Source organism: Panthera onca, chromosome A3 (assembly GCF_046562875.1).
Source record: "Panthera onca isolate mPanOnc1 chromosome A3, mPanOnc1 haplotype 2, whole genome shotgun sequence".
NCBI lineage: Eukaryota > Metazoa > Chordata > Mammalia > Carnivora > Felidae > Panthera > Panthera onca.
Window position 1 is genome coordinate 97,594,937 of NC_138341.1, and position 21,738 is coordinate 97,616,674.

Consider the following 21,738-nt stretch of genomic DNA (forward strand, 5'->3'; position numbering starts at 1 on the left):
TTCCACAGGGAGGAAGCATGTGATAGGCCTGTCGGAATCAGGCCCAGCCCTGGTTCTGTACGTCTGGTCAGGAGAGTGGAGTCACACTGCTGCTGGGACTCCTCTATGAGTGAGATGGTACAGGCATCAGACAAGGGGGATGACATAGGCTGACAGATGACTTCCCAAAGTGTTGAGTATATGTACCCCTTCTTTTCCTCCTTCCCTCTCTGCTTCCCTCCTTCCCTCCTTCTCTCCTTTCCTTTCCTTTCCTTTCCTTTCCTTTCCTTTCCTTTCCTTTCCTCTCCTCTCCTCTCTCCTCTCCTTCCTTTTTTCTTTCCTTCCTTCCTGATGCAGTAGATACATTCCTGAAAACCTTTGTAAGCTGTTTTCAAATGTCATCACTTAGGGAACTTCACTATTCTAAAGCGACATCTGTATGTAAAGTGAGGAATCAAGGGCACCTGGGTGGCTCAGTGGGTTAAGTGTCTAACTCTTGATTTTTCTCATGGTTTGTGGGTTCAAGCCCTGCATTGGGCTTCATGCTGATAGTGCTGAGCCTACTTGGGATTCTATCTCCTTCTCTCTCTGCCCCCTCCCCCGCCAAATAAATAAACTTTAAAAAAAAAAGTGAGGAATCAGGTGTCCTCCTAGGAATAATCATTCTCTAGATTTGTCCAATATGCACATTCAGCTGCATGTGAGATACCTGGTGGCAAACATACATGAAGTTGAATTCAGATACCTGTCCAGCCCCCCCACGACTCACTGTGTGGACCAGAGACAGGGCCAGTAACGTCACGTGGGCACTGGTTAGAATTGTAGAGCTTCTGGCCTCCCCCAGACTTGCTGAGTCGGGATCTGCAGCTTAACAGCGTCCTCCAGTGGTTCAAATGTGCAGTGAATTTTGGGATGTTCTAGGTACAAGTGGCTTTTTGGTTTGGTTTGTTTCATTTTGTTTTGAGGACTGATAAGGCACGGTGAATTCTTTTCTACTTGGGAAAATGTGATTGTAAAAGTCACGACTGCACACATACTAAGCTTGTAAATAAATACACATGTTGCTCTTTGCACATTGTTGGGAGCTCTTAAAGTGACTATAAGGCCACCTTATATTCTGTCATATTTCTATTTTCCTACCTCAATTTGGACTTGTGCTGTGTCAGTATGCACCCGCCCCAACTTAATCATTTCAGTGAAAATAACATCTTGTCTATTTAGTATGTGTGCTTTTTTCTGTTTATCTTAAATTTTTTTTTAATCTTTATTTTTGAGAGAGATACATACAGAGTGCGAGTGGGGGAGGGGCAGAGACAGAGGGAGACACAGAATCTGAAGCAGGCTTCAGGATCGGAGCTGTCAGCACAGAGCCCGAGGTGGGACTTGAACTCACAAAACTGAGCTTAGGACCTGAGCTGAAGTTGGACGCTCAACCAACTGAGCCACCCAGACGCCCCAGGGCAGTTCTATTTATCTTTTAGCCAGGTTTATGCTAACTCAGAATGTGAGTGATACAGTTTATTTGAATTGTACATTTTATTCCACAGACAGGGGTTTTCTTTTTATTTTCGGGGTTTGTCATCCGGAGACGTCTGTGTCTTGGGGAGAGGTGGGGTGGGTTTCCTTATGGCTGTGTCTTTGCCCACAGACGGCAGCCCTGGAACAGGCTATTAAAGATGCCCACGAGTGTTACGATGACGAGATTCAGCTCTATAACGAGCAGATCGAAAGCCTGCGGAAGGAGATTGAGGAGACTGAGAGGAGCCTGGAGAGGTCTTCCTATGACTGCCGGCAGCTGGTGGTTGCCCAGCAGACCCTGAAGAACGAGCTGGAGCGGTACCACCGGATCATTGAGAACGAAGGCAACAGGTGTGGTCACAGACGGGCACGGCCCAGAGGCTGCATGTCTCTCTCCGTCCCGGCCGCTGGCTTAGTTCACAGGTCCTCATTGGGTGCTTCCTGTGTGCCAGGCACGGTTCCAGGTGGTAGGGGCGTGGCAGGGGAGGAATCGCAACCCTGTGGCCTGGTGGAGCTGGAATGCTAGTTGGGGAGGCAGCTGATGGATGGCTTTGTAACAGATGACAAGTACCAGGGAGTGAATTGTGATGGGGGAGAGGGGAGCGGCATTGGGGTGATGGTGGGAATGTTTGAAATTTTAAGTAGGGTTGTCGCAAAAGACCCCATGGAGAAGGTTGCTTTGGGTCCCACGGGCCTCTGGGGACATAGATGTCTTAGCAGGTGGGATGACCGGGAGTATTTAATGAGATGCTGCAGGTGAGGTGCCTAATGCAGTGCCTGGCACTCGACAAGCGCTCGGAGGTGTTGGTGTTATTACTGCTGCTACCGTCATTGCTTTTCTCACCTGGCCGCGTCAGTAATGTGGCTGTCAATGCACTGGCTCGTCTTGTTCATAGTGGAGCCGTGAGTTAAGCTCCATTAACTTCAGGATAGCTGAGAAATTACCTCTATCCCTATCCCCTACCCCTGTCCCTACCCCTGTCCCCTATCCCTATCCTGTTTCCCTGTACCTATCCCCTATCCCTGTCCCTATCTCCTGTCCCTATCCCCTATCCTTATGCCCTCTCCTTATCTCCTGTCCTTGTCACCTATCCCTATCCTTATCCATGACATTATCCCTATCCCTGTCTGTCTCCCTATCCCCTATCCCTATCTGCATCCCCATCCCTATCTCTCTCTCTCTCTCTTCCTCTTCCCCTGTCTCTATCTCTGCATCGTCTACACCGACACCTACAGTCTCCATCATGACTCTGTCATCTGGGTGTACTGACACCTACACTTACATCTGCATCCACAGCCGCACCATCCACCTGTACATGTATGCCACATTACCTGTGTCATCTGCTTCTGTGTCATATAATCTGTACCTGCACCGACAGCATTACGTTTACACTGACACCTGTAACATCTACCCCTACACCTATCCCTACATCTACATCATCTCCGCCTACCCCTACACTTACGTCTACACCATCTATGTGTATATCGTCCACACCTCCATCTACATCACCTCCATCCACATCTACACCTACGTCATCTAGGTCTATGTCATCTTCATGTGTGTGGACACTTATACCTGTACCTACATCAAGTGTGTCTGCACCTACATCATGTCCGTGCATACCTATATCATGTACATGTGCATCTATCCATATGTGCATCTGCATTATTTATATCTACACCTACATCATCTATATCTGTGTCCATGTCCCTGGCCATATCCATAGATATCATTCAGAGAGCAGATTGGAGACTCATAGAAGATACCTCATAGAAGGACTGTCACTTTAGTAAGTTGTGGTTCTTTGATTAAGTTTTGCTGATTTGGGGGTTTAGACTGAATTAAAAGAGAAGCACCCAGAATTGCCCCACCAGGAGCAGTTCTTTCCTTGTCTCGTGAAATTTTAAGTAGGATGGTCACCAAAAGACCCCATGGAGAAGGTTGCTTTTGGCCCCACAGACCTCTGGGGACATAAATGTCCCCATGGGTGCTCTGTCTTGGCTGTGAGTGCTCCAATGTTTTAGCAGAGAAAGCAAGATTTTCTTTTTCTTTCTCTAGTTATGGTCAGTGGATTGTTGCATAATCCTACATTATATTTGTGTCACAGTGTACGCTTTATGCACGCGTGAAAATATGTCTTGAACTGGCATTTAAGTGACTGTGTGGAGATTTTTGTTTTGGAGGCAAGACTTCATAAAAAGGTCATTGGGTTGCCTTTTTGCTGATTTGCTTAGAACTTCGAATTTTGTTGTAATTTCAAGTTGGTAGAAATGTTGTAAGCATAGAACAAGGAACTCCTGAACACTCTTTTCTCAGACTCACCACTTGTCTACGTTTTGTCTCAATTGCATAGTCAGTTTTTTCTCTACTTATATATAATGCATATTATGTTTTAAAAAAGAATTGGGGATGCCATATCCTGGTTGCTGTAAATACTTCCACCTGAGCTCACTACTTTTTTATTAAAAAAAGCAAAAACTTGGGGCGCCTGGGTGGCGCAGTCGGTTAAGCGTCCGACTTCAGCCAGGTCACGATCTCGCGGTCCGTGAGTTCGAGCCCCGCGTCAAGCTCTGGGCTGATGGCTCGGAGCCTGGAGCCTGTTTCCAATTCTGTGTCTCCCTCTCTCTCTGCCCCTCCCCCGTTCATGCTCTGTCTCTCTCTGTCCCCAAAATAAATAAAAAACGTTGAAAAAATAAATAAAAAAAAAAAAGCAAAAACAAAAACTCTGTTCAACAGAGAAGTGCCATTTTTTACATTACAAGCAACCCCCATTTTATAATTCTCCTGTGTGTTTCACAGGGTATGACTCGAGCTCAAAGAAACCCTTCACATCCTCATCTAGTGTATAAGTGTGTATGTTTCATGAATAATGTGATTTAGAGAAAGCTTTCCTCATTTTTGGTCACATTGAAGAGTCACTCTTAATCCCCCACCATCTGTTTGGTTTGATGAATTCAAGGTGGCGATCATCCTCTTTCTGGTTCTTTCTCCAGGCTGAGCTCTGCCTTCATTGAAACTCCTGTCACCCTGTTCACCCCAAGCCATGGAACCTTTCTCAGCTCTCGGCTTGGTGGGAAAGGTAATGCTTCCTAACCCTGGCTTCTGCTGTTTTCTATCATGGAAAAGTGGGGGAAAAAATCAAACGGCTTTCTTCCTGAACTTAACATTTATGCTTCCTTCTGATCCATTTGGAAATTAAACGCTTTTATATGAGGTCTTCTCTCTCTGATTCACTCCCACAGGTGCTGAGTGACTGAGCCAGAATGTTTACAAGGAGAAAAATCAGACTGGGGGATAGGCCACCTTGGGAATGTCATCCTTGAACTTGAAGCATTAAATTGGGGGGAAATATAATTCAATATTCACCTTAGCAAAGGAAATGAGCAATGCCGTGCAAAAGTGCTTAATGCAGTGTCTGGGGCAGAGTCCACGCTCAATTATCGCTCACTTCTCTTCCATGCAAAACCGAGCACAACCAGCTTGGTTGGCAACCATGGCTTCCGTCTTTCACGTTTGGTCCTTTGGGGATGGTTTCATGCAGCTGAGAGATGTTACCTTCACAGCTAAATCTCCCTAGTGCTGAACAAACACAGTGTTGTAGGAGAAAAGAAGAGGGTGTTGCCTATAGTGTTTTCAAATCCACGTCCCTCAGAGAGCTCAGAGGGATTTGTGGAAATGGGGTTTCGGAGTCTGAACGTGTTGGAAGGGGGCAGCAGTCCCAGGGACTGGGACTAGCTCTGGGAGCATGCGGCCACACACGGGGCCCTGTGCACACAATGGTCCCCACACTTGGTGTAGTGCTCTGCTGTCACTGTCTTGAAATTCTTTTTTGTTTTTTCTGTATTAAAATTTTTTTTTTTTTATTTTGAGAGGTGAGGGAGAGAGATAGAGAGAGAGAGGGGATGCACACACGTGGGAGAATGGCAATGAGAGAGGGAGAGAGAGAACCCCAGGCAGGCTCCACACTGTTAGTGCAGAGCCCAACGTGGGGCTTGAACTCACAAACCGCAAGATCATGACCTGAGCTAAAATCAAGAGTCGGGGGCTCAATTGACTGAGCCACCCAGGCACCCCACTGTCTTGAAATACTTCATGATTTTGAACAGGGCCTTTCCCTCTTGTACCAGGCCCTGAAATTCTGCAGCAGTTCCTGTAAGCCCCCCCTTCCCCCAGCAGGCTACCTTAGACAAGTCCCTTTGCACATCCCTTCCTCCCTTATGGCTTCATGGCTCATTTCTGCCATTCCCTGGTCACTTAGCTGTCTGAGTCAACCGGTGCTAGGTACCTTCGCTTTGTCTGTCAGTCCTCTGGTTCATGGGGGGAGGGCATGGATAAGACCTCTGAGATGAAATCTGCTTGCAAGTGGAGTTGAAAAGCCTCATAGACGAGGCAAGGCGAGATTGTGTGTGTTTTCTTAACCGTTCAGTTTTTCCTTTTAGAAGACAGCCTTGGGATCAGGGGATTCCCATCATTTCTGAATTTAGTACCTCGCTTCCTCTTTGGCCCAGGAGGAAAGGGATGCTACTGAAGGGGCATTTGTATCTATTTAGCTTGGGATGCGTGTGGAGCACAGGAGATTGAGTCCCCTGCCTGAGGCCATTCAGAACACACTGGAGGCCCAGTCCGCTCTGCGAGGATAACTCTGTGGAATGAGTTCCATCGACTAGCCGGTAGAGCCAAGTATTCACCATGAGCTCAGCAGGGGCTGGGGTGGGGACTCCGAGTGTTACTGCAGTAGAATGTCTCAGTAAGTCGCAGCCAGTGGGGTGGGAACTGTGAAAACTGTCAGAACAGGCAGTACCTTCCCTCCTCTCTGCAAGCCCAGAGGGGTCAAGAGACTTGCCCAGATTCACACAGCTGGTTGCAGAGCTGGGACCTTAATGTGGGCCATGAATGCTGCTGGTCAGATCCAGGCATCTTTCTCTGTTCTTTTTGCCCCATGTATGGTAAACTCTACCCCTGCGCTAGGCCTTGGTCTCCAAAATAGCATATTTTCCCACAAACACATTTTCTTCCTCTTCCATTGACAAACTTGACTTATGCCCCTGCCCCCTCCCCCCCTTTTTTTTAGATCTCACTAGGGCTGTGCAGGATATAACAACAGCAAAACCAAGACAGAAAGGTCTCCCCAAGAACATTCCAAGGAAAAAGGAGATTATAGCTAAAGACAAAGCTGATGAGAGTCTGGAAGACATACCACTGAAAGGTCCAGAAGACACAAAGCTGGTGCAGGTGGTACCCAAAGAAGAAGGTGAGTCTAAGCTTGAATCAGGAGCCGAAGAAGCCAGTCTCCCAACCCCAGAAGGGGCTCCGGAAGACGTGCCAGATGGAGGGAAGATAAGCAAAGCCTTTGGGAAACTGTTCAAGAAGGTCAAAGACAAAGTGAAAAGCCCCAAAGAACCCGAGCCTCTGGCTGACCTCTACACCAAAGGGCGGTACGTGCTGGTTTCTGGGGATGCCAGTTATGTGGACCCTGGGTTCTGTTCCTTCTCCATCCCAGCCAAAGGCGGAGTGGTTATTTCCATTGAGGATGACTCTGTACATCGCGACAGCGCTGTGGAGCCTTCTCCTGAGCCGCCCGGGCCCCCTGTGGAGAATGGACAGGGGGACCTTCAGGAGAAGGAAGGCGGAAAGGCACCTAACCAGCATACTGCCGACAAGGAGAATGAGATTAGTGCCGAAGAACCGAAAGGGCCTGGGGAGAAACATGATGACCAGAAGGAAGAGAAGGAAGAGAAGGAAGAGGAGGAGGAGGAGGAGGAGGAGTCCAAGGGGCCCTGTCCCGTGATCACACCTGGTCCAGAGGGACCATCTACACCCCAGTCGCAAAGGCCTGGGGTCGGTCAGGGTGGATCTGGGGGGCACACGGCTAGGAGCAGTGATGCACAGGAGAGAAGTCCGCCCAGGACTTTGGCATATGAGAAGGTGGAAGTGATGGAATCCATTGAGAAGTTTTCCACGGAGAGCATCCAGACGTATGAAGAAACGGCTGTCATCGTGGAGACCATGATTGGGAAGACGAAGGCAAACAAGAAGAAATCGGGAGAGAAGAGCTGTTAAGATGCCCGGGGTCAGTGGGAAACAACGTCTTTGGGGCCACTGTAGGGGAAGTGCCTTGATATTTTAGAACAGATGACAAAAGAGTGAAGGTTCCTTGTTTGGATTAGACCATAGTTGGCCCTTCTGACGTTGCCAATGAAGCCTTAATTAAAAAGTTTTCTTTGCTTGCACACCCTTTGTCTAATTAACAGGGGCCTTGGGAGTGTAGGTGGGTCAGCCATGCTCAGGACAGGGATGCCCTGTTCAGGGGCCATCAAACCCTGCTCCTTTAAGGAAAGAGACATGCCCTTCATCACTGGTCATGGAGAGACTCATTAGAGAGTCAGGGAGTGTCTGGGCCTCACACAGAAACATGCTAGTGGATGCATTGGTGCCTTTTTATTGCATCTCAAGCACAAACACCTGTTCACATGGAGGAGTGTTTTGTTAGAGGTGCATGATGAAAGGTGTCTGTCTTAGTTTGGGTTCGCTGAGAAGTTGATCCTGAAGCAGGGATTTGAGTGTAGTTTCTTTGGGGGTGTGATCCCAGGAAGCGCCAGAAGTGGGGTGCAAGAGGGATCCCGGGATGGCAAGGCAGCCAATAAGAGGTCTGCTACCAGATCAGTTAGCACTGCGGGCACTTGGAGCTCAGTCGCCCCCAAGGGATTCTGGGAGATGGAGTAGAACCCATGCCCCAGAGTTATCCTGCCCGAGTGAGGAGGGAGCAGAACTATCTCCTCCTGTCCGCCAGTGGGGAGGGCTGCTCCCAGGGCACTGACTTCAGGGGCAAGAAACCCTCAGGTGCAGAAATATAGCTGCAGGCATTTGGACATCGGGCATGGAAATACATGGGTCATGAGGATCTAACTGGGGCACCCAGGCCGTCTGCCACAGCTTATGTCCCGTGTCCTTTTGTCTGAGTACTGAAAATGTTCTCACTGAGAAATTGCAATCCTAGGTCAGGTTCAAAAAGAAAAATCAAATGTCACTGCGTAGTTCCTTGTGTGGGATTTAGTTAACTGATTAGTCCAACAAGCACTCATGAGCATATACCATGTGCCGGACAGCGTGCTGTGCTGCTGGGGGGAGATTTTTCACGTTTATCAGTGATCTCAATTACCGTCACACACATACACACGCACGTGTACGTATAGATACTGTGTCACATCCTAGGAAACAAATTCCTTCAAACTAGAATTTTTAAAAAATTTTTTAATGTTTACTTATTTTTGAGAGAGAGAGAGAGAGAGCGTGAATGGGGAAGGGGCAGAGAGGGAGGGAGACCCAGAATCTGAAGCAGACTCCAGGCTCTGAGCTGTCAGCACAGAGCCCCACCCAGGGCTCGAATTCATGAACTGTGAGATCATGACTTGAGCTGAAGTCGGACACTTAACTGACTGAGCCACCCGGGCGCCCCACTTCAAACTAGAGTCTTTACAAAATTTCTGTGTTGCCTCTAGGCATCTGTTTTTCTACTACCGGTCCAAAAGAATTTTTTTTTTTACGTCTACCAATTGAGAAACTGCTCCTACCCTATGTAGATGCTCATATGGGCACTGAAGAAATATGCTTAAATGGATTATTACATCTGCCTAAACAAAAGTATCCCGTAAGACAGTGACACGTTATTAGACAAAATTGATGGAGTCGTAAATTACATTCTATTATTTCTTTGTTATGAATAATAGAGTATTTAATAGTCACCTTTCCTATTCAGAGTGGTAAAAAAAACTTGTTCTGAATTCATTTGAGGTTTTGACTTCAAGAAAGAAATATGCTTTTGTTGTTCTTTCTAAAAGATGAATGGAAGGGCCCACTCCATTGCACACTTTTGAAATATTTATAATTTAAAAGCTTAAGAGAGAATGATGGAAACCATTAGCTAGAGCCCGGAATGTACTAGGAATTTGGATCAGTGTATGTTATATTCAACATCACAGCCACTGAAGGCTTTATCTCTTCCCCGTGAAGTCTTTTTACTGTGTGGACTATATGTTCAGTTCATATTCTTATTTTCAAAGGCAGGGTATCACTTTGGAAAGAAATGTTATTTTTATATTACATTCAGTCCACCATCAAAAATGGACTGGGGGTCTGTTCTGTGCCATGCATGGTTCTGGGCACTGGGGAGACAGCAGAGAAAAATCAGACGTGGTTCTGCTCTCACAGACATGACATTTTGGCATGGGGAGGAAGGACATGCACAAGCAAGCAGATAACTAAGAGAAAATTAGTCTGACAATACTAGGAAAGGAACCAACAGGACGACATGTAAGAGTGGCCATGGGTCTACTTTGGACTGAATGGTCAAGCAAAGACCCCATGAATGCGGTGACATGTGATCTGAATGACAAGGTGGGCCAGTCATGTACAGACCTGAGGAAAGAGCATTTAAGTGCAAAGGCCCTGGGGCAGGAATGGACTTAGCATGTTCAAGGAGGCGAACTAAAGGGGACTACAGAGGGACAATGGAGGAGGGGAGGTCAAGGAGGGAGGCAGGAACCAAGAAAACACTATTTCTTGGCAGCCTTGCCTCAACCTCAAGCTGGGCTCGCCATGTGGAATGTGGGACTGCATACAATGGACACCTTGGGGTGTAGTTGGGCTAGTTGCCCCCAGTCCCCCAGAACCCTACTTGCTCTTTTCTTGCCTCCTTATCTCCACTTGCCCTGCTTAGTTTGTTTTCCCAAGGAGCTGAAGAATGGGTTCATCTCCTAGCTATCCCTCTCCCTGAGGTCTCTGAAAACAAGCACTTTATAATTTTCTAAAAACCGTTTCTTGTCAGTAAACACGGGGGCTCAGAGCAGGCCTTCCTGTAGCTCAGTGACAAGAGCACCCTGGAGCTTGGACAAGTCCTGGAGTACCTAAAGTGCCAGTGCTGCAGGTGGCTGGTCCTAACTGTTGCACCAGAGTCCCAGCCTCAGGTCCGGGACTGAGAGTCTCCTGAAGCTGCCTCCTCCACAAAGAAGCTGAATCCCAGCTGCCCACCCCTCCCATCCGCCAAGCGCTGAGTCGGTGACCCGTAACTGCTGTCGTGGAAGCCGCCATGGGTGTTGATCCCCCAGTTTCCCTGACCCTCACTGTTCTGGTTCATGCCTACATCCCCACGATTCTCATGCCAAGCACATATGACTCTGACTTGGGGGATCCTGTGGTATAGGATTGTGCTCGGTCCACATACCCGGCAGGTTGGGAGCACTGAGGTGTTGATGCTCCTGGGGGCCACCCTTGATCAGGATGGATAGGACCTGGTGCATAAATACCCCAGCTCCTTCTCCCCTCCATTGGGATAACTCTGAGGTGTTCTACACTCCCCCTGGGGGGTCTGAGCCCCAGCTGCCCGCAAAGAAGCCCATTCACCCCATGTCCTGAATCAGTTTCCCTCCACCCCTGCCTTACTTTCTTGTCCCCTGTATATAGATGCTCCTTTCCAGTAAACGACTTGACCTCAACTCCTTGTTTTAGACTCCACTTGTGGCAGGACCCAACCTAAGATTGCTGGTTGGCACATGCCCAGCAACAACCCCCACTCCTCAGGTGGCAGCCCCAACTTTGTGGGTTTTTTTAAAAAAGATTTATTATTATTTTTTGGAATGTTTATTTTTGAGAGAAAGAGAGAGAGAGACAGAGCATGAGCGGGGGAGGGGCAGAGAGAGAGGGAGACACAGAATATGAAGCAGTCTCTAGGCTCCGAGCTGTCAGCACAGAGCCTGACGTGGGGCTCGAACTCACAAGCCGTGAGATCATGACCTGAGCCGAAGTCGGACGCTCAACCGACTGAGCCACCCAGGTGCCCCACTTTGTGGGTTTTTTTTTTAAAGGTTTATTTATTTTTGAGAGGAGGGGAGGGGCAGAGAGAGAGGGAGGCACAGAATCCAAAGCAGGCTTCAGGCTCTGAGCTGTCAACACAGAGCCCAACATGGGGCTTGAACTCACGAACCCCAAGACCATGACCTGAGCTGAATTCAGATGCTTAAGCAACTGAGCCACCCAGGCGCCCCTCAACCCTGCTGCTTTAGTATGAAAGCATGCTAACATGCAATATAAAAGTGAATAGGCATGACTGTTTTCTTTCTTTCTTTTTTTTTTTAACTTAAAACAAATTCTTTCAGAGAGGGATAGAGTGTGCGAGCAGGGGAGAGAGGCAGAGGGAGAGGGAGAATCTTAAGTAGGCTCCAGGCTCAGCTCCCACAACTGTGAGATCATGACCTGAGCTGAAATCAAGCCAAATGCTCAGCCAACTGAGCCACCCAGGTGCCCCATGACCGTTTACAGTAAAAGCTTACTTATAAAAACAGTCAGAGGGCTGTATTGGGTCCCTGGGCTGTAGTTTGCTGATCCGTGATCTAGGGCGTGCTCCAACAGGGTCTAATACAAAATTAATTTACATATCAGAAGACATTTCTTTTTCTTCTCTTTTTCTCTTTCTTTCTTTCTTTCTTTCTTTGAGAGAGAGAGAGACAGAGAGCATGAGGAAGGGGCAGAGAGAGAGGGAGGGAGAGAGAGAATCTCACACAGGCTCCACACTGTTAGTGCAGAGCTTGAAGCAGGGCTCAAGTTCTCCTGAAGCGGGGCTTGAACTCACGAACTGTGAGGTCATGACCTGAGCTGAAGTCAGGTGCCTAACCAACTGAGCCACCCAGATGCCCCAGAAGGCATTTCTAACCTGGCATCTCTACTTGTTTCTTCCTTCCCCTTTCATGTTGGAAAGTTCCATTTAGGTCTTCCCTTGACTTAAAGCTTCTATTATAAGAAAAGATCTTCAAGCAGCCATTACAGTCTAGCTTTCCTACAATTTTTGTATCATAGGTTTGTCCTTGGGATGTTGCTGGTGAACAAAGTCACCTCAAACCTCATAGGACATTTGGCACATTCATGATAGAGGACATCCTTCAGATACCTTGATTAGTACAAATGCTTGCCTTCAATTTCTCATGCTTGGATAAAAGCGAATAAATGCCACAAAAAAACCCACACTGACTTATGTTTCATTCAAACAAATAGGGGTTTTGAGTTGAGATGTATATTCTATCATGAGATACCTCCCTGGTCAATAACTCTGCTGTGTTGGTATCCTTACTAGTCACACCTGCCCCTTCACTTGCATTCTTGTATCCTTCTTATCAGGAGTCTATTGGGTGGCTTATCTGTCACCTGTGGTCAGTCAGTGGCTCCAGAGAAAAAGATAAGTTGCAGCCTCTGCCTTCTGTCCAGCCTAGAGTAGCCCATGGGGTGTCCTCTTGGGTGCAGATGGACATCTTTGAAGGCACTGTGAGGTGGGTCACCCACACTGGGATGGGGGGGCAGGTTGGCCTGAAACCTCTGTCCATGGTGGAAATCAGTGTCAGTTACCATCAAACCAAAGGAATTCCCAGACTCAGTTGGCCGTCATGGCATTGGAAACTCTGTGGGCTGAGATTTCCAATCACCCCTGCCCCAACCCAAACCATGCAGGAATTTTGCAATATGTAGTCTTCGTCTCTTTGGGCCGAGTGCATTTCTCACCATCAGTTCATTCCATCCCCAGGTTCAAAGCAGCGAGACTCTTCTAACAGAAAAATGAAGCTGGCAGGCTGACTTGGAGAATTTGCCTTAGGTTAAATTTCCATTCCTGGTCCCTTATAAATCCAAAAACAAATTCAGCGGGAGTGTTTTGAACCCAAGGAAAGGGTTTCTTGGCAACTAAATACATAAGAGACTACTGGAAGAATTCAAGAACTACTTGATTAATTTGCAATGCAAAGAAGTGACCTTTCTCCCTAGAGCTCCAGGTGCTGGTATCCCCTATATTGGTTATCCCCTCTCCTGTGTCAATGTCCTTGGGAAGCCAAATAAGGCACAGGAGGCTGTGGGTGGCCATGGAATCTGACCATTGGCAGGTGGATGGTGTTGACTGGGGATGGCTTTTTGTGCAGTGGGCTCTGTCCTCAACAGACTTGAGCTCTTCAGAGACTAGAATTCTCCTTTATACCAGCCTGTGTGTTTCGCTATGCTTAACACCTCTAGATCCTGTCTGCCAACTTTTGCTCTCCTGACTGTCCATTTCCCTAAGCACCCACGTGCTGAGTGCTGGCCCTTCCCCCAACTTTGCATTGACCCCTTCTTTGGAGACAGAGAACCACCCAGCTGGCTACAACCAAATTATCTTCCCTGGTGCTGATGTTACTTCAAACTCTCAGAGTTTTTGGAACCCCTTATTCTCTCTTACAACCATGGTCTTTAATCTTGGCATTTTGATTTTTAGAAATTTCTATCAAATTAAACTCTTTGCATCCAAGAACTTACTCTGGCTATGAGAGCACCAGTTCCCCTAATTAAGCATTTCTCTCTCTAAATCTAAAATGCTTCAGGGCATCTGGGTGGTTCAGTCAGTTAAGCATCTGACTTTGGCTCAGGTCATGATATCATAGTTTGTGGGTTCGAGCTCCAGGTCAGGCTATGTGTTGACACAGCCCAGAGCTGGAAGCCTGCTTTAGATTCTGTGTCTCCCTTTCTCTTCCTCTTCCCCACTCACACTCTCTCTTTCTCTCTCAAAAATAAACATTTAAACAATTAAAATGCTTGGCTATGTTTCCCAAAGGTTTTATAGTATGTGGTTTTCACTGCGATGAAAGGCATTGATCACCTGAAAGCTACTCTTACTAATTTATAAGTGATACTAACAATGACAGTACAGTAATAACACAATAAGAATGATCAGTTTTAACTTAATCTTTTGGAAATCAATTTTTGGACTTAAGTATTGAAAAGCAGTGTCTCGGTTTGTCACAACCTCAGACTTTGGACCTTACTCCTTTCAATGGCTGTTTTTGGCCTCTCTAAAGATTTTACTCATTGGGTTTGAGAAGCATTCTATCATAGGAGAAAATTAAATGTTGTTTTTACAATGAACCATGATAAATAAAATAGATTAATGTTTTATTAATAACTATTAAGATTGCTAGAATAGCGTGTGGTTACATGGGTTACAGCTACTTTGTAATGCTGTTCATGACTATCCATGAAGAGAGGTTTGCCATGTAAATCAGTATTTACTATATTTTAAGAGAATGTCAAGCTTTATCTGTGGTAGAGGTCATTGACCAGTACTGGCCAATGCATAGTAGCTCAAACGGTATACAGTAAAACCTTGGATTGTGAGTAACTTGTTCTATGAGTGTTCTGCAAGACGGGCAAACATTTCTAATAAATTTTAACTTGAGACACGAGCGATGTCTTGCAATATGAGTAGTACGTGATGCCGAATGTCACATGATCACCACTGAGCCAATGGTTCTTGAAATTCACTTTGATATACAAGTGCTTTGGATTACAAGCATATTTCCGGAGCAAATGATGCTCACAAACCAAGGTTTTACTGTATATGTAAATCTCCTTCAGGCTGAACATAAAAGAGTGGATGAGTGTCCTCCATGGGTTCTCTTCTGTATAGTGATTTAGCAGTCTTGTGTTCTGATCACAACCCATAAGATCGAAGATCAAAGCAGCCTGAATCCCTGAGTCTCTGGCCTTGGGGAGTCACCTGAACCCTCAGAAGAATTAGTGTGAATGATATACTTTTGCTGTGTTAAGCCACTGATATTTTGGGGCTGTTTGTTATTACAGCATAACTCAGTCTAGCTTGATGAATGAATACATTCTATAGTAGTCTTTCTAAAGGATTTTTGGCCACAACCCACAATTAGAAATATTTTATCTTGTGAGCCAACACACACACACACACACACACACACACACACACATTCAAGGCAGATATTTTAAGAAATACTTACTGATATGCATGATGTATTCCGTTCTATTCCAGTTCCTATTCTATTCTATTTTATTCTATTCCAAAATGTTGGTTTTGACTCCCTAAAATTTTTTTACAACCTAATGGGATATAACCTGGGTTTGAAAAATGCTGCTGTAGATTGTAGTTTGTATATGATTTATTTTCTAATTATGAATCTCTTAGGCAAATATGAAGGCAGGCTTTTTATTTAGCTCTCTCTTTGGCAACTTTTTATCATCTGCTCCTAGAACAGATGACAGTGTTTTTATAGAATATATATCACATCCCACATAATTTCTGGAAGGTAATGCTTTATTGTTAAGTCTCCTAATTTACAACATGTCTTTTTAAATTTACTTAAAAAATCCTGTCATGGGGAGTAACAATGTTAACTTGAGTAATCATTATTCACTTATTTTCATTTTTTAAAATAAATGATTATAAATAACTGTCTCTTGCATTAGGATCAGGGATATCATAAAAACCTCACTAGCTGGACATATTTGTGTGTTAATACTGGTGCAAAAAATGAAATAGAGACCAAATATTTGTATATAGCACTATATATATTTTTATATACTGTATACTTATATCAAAACTTGCCATTTCTATTAAGAAGCTGATAAGTTACTCTCTAATTTCATAAACTATACCACAGCTGTGAAAATATGGACAACTATTTTATATTTTTGCTGCTATATAAGACATTTAATGTTTATACAGAGAGCTGCAAAAATCACAGAGGTGATGTAATGGGAATCAATGAACATTTTCACCTGAATTTCCGCCGGCCTTTTTCTTCAGCCAGAATCATCTTGATAGTCTCTGAATATTCTTTTAGAGATGAATATGGTGTCTGTTTCTTCAATAAATACACATACACACATTTTAGGTATATGTGTGTATATACATTTATACAAGTGTATATATATATACACATACATACACACATGTATATAGTCTACATATGTATATATATTTCTGTGTGCACTTGTACACATATGCACACATAATGTCCTTTGGTTTATTTTCAGACTGTTAATATGAAATGGATTTTTGATGGTTTCCATTAATTTTTTCTTTAAATCTAAAGTGGTTTAAAAAGACCTTCGTGACAGGTAATAAATTTCTTTTAAAAATCATAAATATTATTACATTTTAAAGCATCGTATAGAGAAGGTCAGACAGTGTTAGAGAAGACAGAAATTCATGCCAATATGGGGGGGGGGAGGAAGAAAATGGGCTTTCCAGAGTTTTCTCTTAAAGTTGCCACCTTCAGGGAATGGAACCTAGTGCCCTGTGTTGCTGGCTTTAAAGGAAAGGCGCTCCGAGCTTCGCTACATGCTCCCATGGGAAGGAGTGGTTGACCTGTTCTTGGGAATCAAATCAAACAAATAACTCATTTCTTGGGAATGGGTGGGACTTGGGACTGGGGATGAGGGGCAATCCTTGGGTAGAAAAACAAAGGGATGACGGGTCAGAGAGCATTTCTATTTGGTAATGAAATGGTGCTGTGTCTTTGGGGGGCAGGGAGAGACACCTGTCTCCTTTGGGTTGCATGTTGAATATCTTCATGGATTGCGTAGCTGTCAACATGGTGACTGTGTGCTTTCCCTACGGAGGCCTTCTCTGGCTTCCTTCTGGGCCTCACGTGGCTGAGAGATGAGTCAGCATTCCTCCTCCCACCCCCACCCCCCCACTTTGGCAGAAGAGGCTTCACACAAATGGAGGTCCACATCTTCAAACATGCCCCTTTTCACCCTTCACACGCCTCTTCTAGAACACAGGCCATTTCCCCAACACAGCAAAGAAATCACAACCATATGTTCTGGAAATCAACGCCCGAGTATATGTGTGCCAAAAATACTCATCCCATGTCTCACTTACATCAGAGTAAGAAGCCCCAAAGTGTTTTGGGAAAAGGAACGTTCCTGTGTTCTAAGCTACTAAGCTATTCTTTACTAGACATGTTGCCAGACCTGCCTTGCCTTTTTTTTTTCTTTTGGATAGCTATGTGAGGAACCCCAGAAAATTGGGGCTGGGATGAATTCTATACAAACTGAGTAATTTTGGCTTCTCTAGCAGATTTTACCATAACTCAGAGCAGCAGCTGGTGAAAAGGACAGCCAAGTTACGCAGGTTTTATATGTATCATGCTGGCTGAGTAGGACAACACCTGTTGGTGTTGGTGGTTAAGATTTCCAATGCTCATGCTTTTTGACTCTTTCTTTCCCCAGCCAGTAATCAGGGCTGTCACGGATGGCGCCTTTCGCATCATAACCACCATCTACGTCACTGAAAAATCTTGCTAAGCTCGAAACATTTTCCCCCAAAGGATCGACGGCATCTGTTGTGCTTTAGCGATTCAGAGCTCACCTTCTGTTATAATCTTTTTCTTTTTATGTAACAAGTCCTCAGTTGAGACCATGAATAAGCGTTCTTGGAGTCACTGTGCGTGGCGTTTTCAAAGCAGTCTCTTCTCAGATATGAAAAAAATGGAGGAGAAAGCTGTCCCAGTTTTGTTTGCTGGCTACCACCTATTTGAATGACACAAACAAAGAGCTTAGAGTCACAAATAGGACATAGGTGTTGGTGGGAACACTGTATTTGGGGCCGAGAATGAAAAAGATTGCTGCCATTGTAACAAAAAGAATCACTGACAGTGAGCGAAGCTTCAGATCGGGAGGCTGGGATCGCTTGTGTGAGGGTGACAGTAACTGCGAGGCTCCTGACAGAGTGTGGAAGGAGGACAGAGAAGGCAGAGATGGGGGAGTGGGGGAGGCGGTGGCGGCCCAGGCGCGGTGCTAGTTCTCGCGCAGGATGCTCTTCAGACTTCTCTCCACGGCTTCATCCAGCTCCTCCTCCAGCTCCTCCTTCTTGGACATGGCCAGCTTGGACTGGTAATCCCTCACTACCTGGTCAATGTAAGGGGCGCTCTGCGTGCCATGCAGCATCAGTGTCCACTCCTTCAGCACCCCCTTCTGGGGGGTGCTCCCGACAAACCCCAGCTCCAGGGTCCAGGTTCCTCGAGCGTCTTCCCCCCACGTGTGGGTGGTCATGAAAGGCCACTTGTCAAAGCCCACCTTGGAGTCGTCATCCCGCGGACGCCGGCTCAGCAAGATGGACTTGGTGCCCATTGGGGAGGTCATGTTGATGTTCAGGTCTCCTCTCCTGCTTGCATTGACCGTGATGACAGCTTGGACGTGCTCAAGGTAGCGGACGAAGTTCTCTTTCCCCTCACATGCGTCGGTCGTGAGGGTCAGCACCAACTTGCCAGTGGAGGGTATTTTCCTGAGGGCAAAGTGAGGAGATATGGTAAGGGTGGGCACACTAGACTTGGGGTTTTGAAGGCAGGTGCAGGTACCAGGCAGGTTCAGCCTTGGGGCTGATCAGACAGACCAGCGGTGTGACCCCGAACACCTTACCTATGCCCTCTGAACCTTCTGTGCGGAAGGGGTGTAGTGGATGCCGTTCACTCCCTTCTCACTTCTAAGTCACCTCTGAGTTCACCTGTGGCTGCCCTGACTGCTTCCCACCTCAGGTATCAGCATCTCCTGCCTTCTTTCCTGGAGCTTTCCCCCACATCATGGGAGCTTCCTCAGCCAAGGTGCAGGGCAGTCCCAAAGTGTCAGGGATTTAACTCCTCAGGGACAACTCTCTACCAGTGGTTGGGATAGAAAGCCATAGATAAATAGACCCTGGCTTCCCTGTTCCTCAGCAGGACAACTCAATGTCCCCAGTGGGACTGAGCCTATTGCCCACAGTGACAACTCGCTCATCAATGCACTTCTGACTGGCTCATTCATCTCTGTTCCTCGCTTGTGCTTCCTGGGGTCATCTCTCAAAACGTTGTCAGCACCCAATTTCACTTCCGGGTCTGTTTTGGGACAGCCCAGGCTGAGACAGGAGCTCATAATGCCTTTCTTTTAAAGTGCAAAGTATCTTGATAAATAGAAGTTATTGCTCATATGATTATTACTATCATCGAGAAAGCTGAAATGGGGTTAATTAAACCTAGTGAAAGATTCCTCAGTTGACTTCCCATGCAACCAATCTTCTTCCCGGATATGGCCTCCTTTGAAGGCAAGATGCTCAAAGGTTCTTGAGTCAGAAACATAATAAACTACATTTGAGGATGGCACGGTGTAATGGAAAGACTCCAGACTTCAGGAACAAACCTCTCTGGGTTAGAATTCTCTTCTATGCTTACTGGTCAGGAGAGCTTGGGCAAATTATTTAAATACTTTGAAGTCTCACTGTCCTTATAGTTGGGTTTTATGAAATTAAATAAGACCATGTATGAAAACACAGAGCACAGTGCCTGGATCATGGGGTTTTCCCTATGTGAATATTCTCCCTTGACACAATTTTTATTTTGGAGCATAAAATGGTGGGCATTTTAAAGCATACGTCTTGTAGAGCCCATCTACAAAAAGATGATCACACACCCAGCTCAGAGGCAAGTCTTGGTTCTGCATGACCCTTGGAACCAAAGCCACAAACCTGGGAGGGCTTGCTGAAGCTTACCCTGTAGCTCAATGATAAAGTCAGTACTCTCCTGAGGAAGTTTCAAAATATATGCTTTAATAGCTTCATGGAATGCTGCCGTATGCACTCTGCATAGACGTTGATGCTGAATGAGGCATGAAATATCCATTGGCCATGGAGATCCAGTGATGGTGGTGGAGGTGGTGTACCAAACTCTGGGAAAATCATCCAGTTTGGTGGAGAGCAAGCCTTAGGTCAGCTTTGGAGGTCAAAGTATGGAAGGCCACTACCTAGATCTCTTAAAAAAGATGTATTTACTCACAATAGGGTCAGCAATGTAGCGGGTAAGCTAATACATGACCAACAATCATTTGGGCTCCTGCCTATAGGTAGAGAGCTATGTGGGTAGAATGAAGGTCCAGTCATAGGCAAAGCATCTGTACTATCTGAGCTCATCGTCCTTACCTGTACAATGGAGATATTTCTTCTTATACCGAAGAATTGCTGTGCAGATAAAATACATACATACACTCATGTATCGTACAAATACAAACGCCTAGACCAGAACTGACCATTAGAACTTTCTACAATGATGAAAATGTTCTGTATCTGTAGTGTCCAATATAGTAGCCACCGGCCACATGTGGCTATCGAGCACCTGACGAGTGTGAGTGAGGAACTGAGTTTTTAATGAAATTTAATTTTAATGGTTAATTTAAATGTATTTAATGTCATTAAATAGCCACCTGTGGCTAGTTGCTCCCATACTGGGGAGCACAGATCTAAATTATTTGCATATGTTCATTTTGAACCTGATGCCACCACCACCATCACCATGAAAATCTCTCGGGCTTCTGTTGTAAGCACATTCCATTTTTGTCAAACTGTGGATCCTGTTTGGCAGGTCTCCCAGCCGCCTTGCCGGAGGCTCCTGGAATGTCCAGACCTCAGGTATGAGTGCAATGCCACATTCCTTCTGAGTTTCTATACAGACAAAGAGGCAGGTCCCAAATGGAGGCTTTCCTTCTAGACTTGAGCCTCAGGGGCTCTGGGACTCCCCAAGAGTTCACTAAGTGACAGTCCCTTTAGAAGCCAATTCGTGGAAACCCTGGCAGAAAAGTGACATTGCTGCTCCCGGGGGGACACTGGAAATATTTCTTTGACTGGCTAAGGGTCAGTGATGGCATGGCCACCGAAGCTGGGAATCAGATCCCCCCCGCCCACATGCAACGGGGTTTCTGTAAATGAACAACAAGCTCCTTCATACAGGAAGGAAGGTATTCCAGGGCCGAGATGAGCTCTTAGGATAGAAAGGGAGAAATCCATTTTGGACCAAACCTGAAACAACCTTCAAGCACACCATGGCTAAGGGGGCTTCAGTAGACGCCATGACTTAGCCAGATTCCCTCCACAGCTGCTTTGAGCTTGGACAAATGACTCTCGGCTACCCTCTTCCCTGCAGGAGGGGAAACTAGAAGACAGGCTCCCTATTGCTCTGTCTAAGGGATGAGAGAGCATATCCGTGAGAAGGGCTGGAGGAGGCTAAAAAATGATGGGCATTTTGCTCTCACCTTGGAAAGCAGAAGACAGATTGGAGTGGGCACAACCACACCGCTTGTATTAGGATTCACAAATTGTCCCAGCAGCCTTGGGGCTGGGGTATGCGTGGGAGGTGGAGTCCACTCCAAGTACCCCTGGGGAGTCTGGCTTATTTAGTGCCATGGAGGTATTGCTTGCCTTCGAAACTCTGCCATTCCTGCCCTGCCACGTGAACTGCCCACTGAATGCATGGCGACCAGGCCCCCGAGAGAGGGAACATTCCAGTGGATTCTTCTTGGAATGCTACATCACTTTGAAATGAAATGAAAAGCCCCGTGTGAATTAAAAGTAGCAAGCTTGGAAGAGAAAGAACGCCATTTCCCCCCTCAGAGGTAAGCTT

General features: G+C 46.0%; 2 protein-coding genes across 2 annotated transcripts in view; one reads left to right on the plus strand and one right to left on the minus strand.

Moving 5' to 3' along the window:
- BFSP1 (beaded filament structural protein 1) overlaps window positions 1-7,728 on the plus strand; it is a 41,458-nt gene extending 33,730 nt beyond the window's left edge. Inside the window, exons 6-8 of the mRNA XM_060611635.3 lie at window positions 1,628-1,848; window positions 4,492-4,577; window positions 6,570-7,728. Of these exons, the coding sequence (XP_060467618.3) occupies window positions 1,628-1,848; window positions 4,492-4,577; window positions 6,570-7,558 (1,296 nt within the window). The 3' untranslated portion in view covers window positions 7,559-7,728. The remainder of the gene's footprint in view (window positions 1-1,627; window positions 1,849-4,491; window positions 4,578-6,569) is intronic.
- Window positions 7,729-11,595: 3,867 nt separating this feature from the next.
- PCSK2 (proprotein convertase subtilisin/kexin type 2) overlaps window positions 11,596-21,738 on the minus strand; it is a 281,924-nt gene continuing 271,781 nt past the window's right edge. Inside the window, exon 12 of the mRNA XM_078444292.2 lies at window positions 11,596-18,602. Within this exon, the coding sequence (XP_078300418.1) occupies window positions 18,116-18,602 (487 nt within the window). The 3' untranslated portion in view covers window positions 11,596-18,115. The remainder of the gene's footprint in view (window positions 18,603-21,738) is intronic.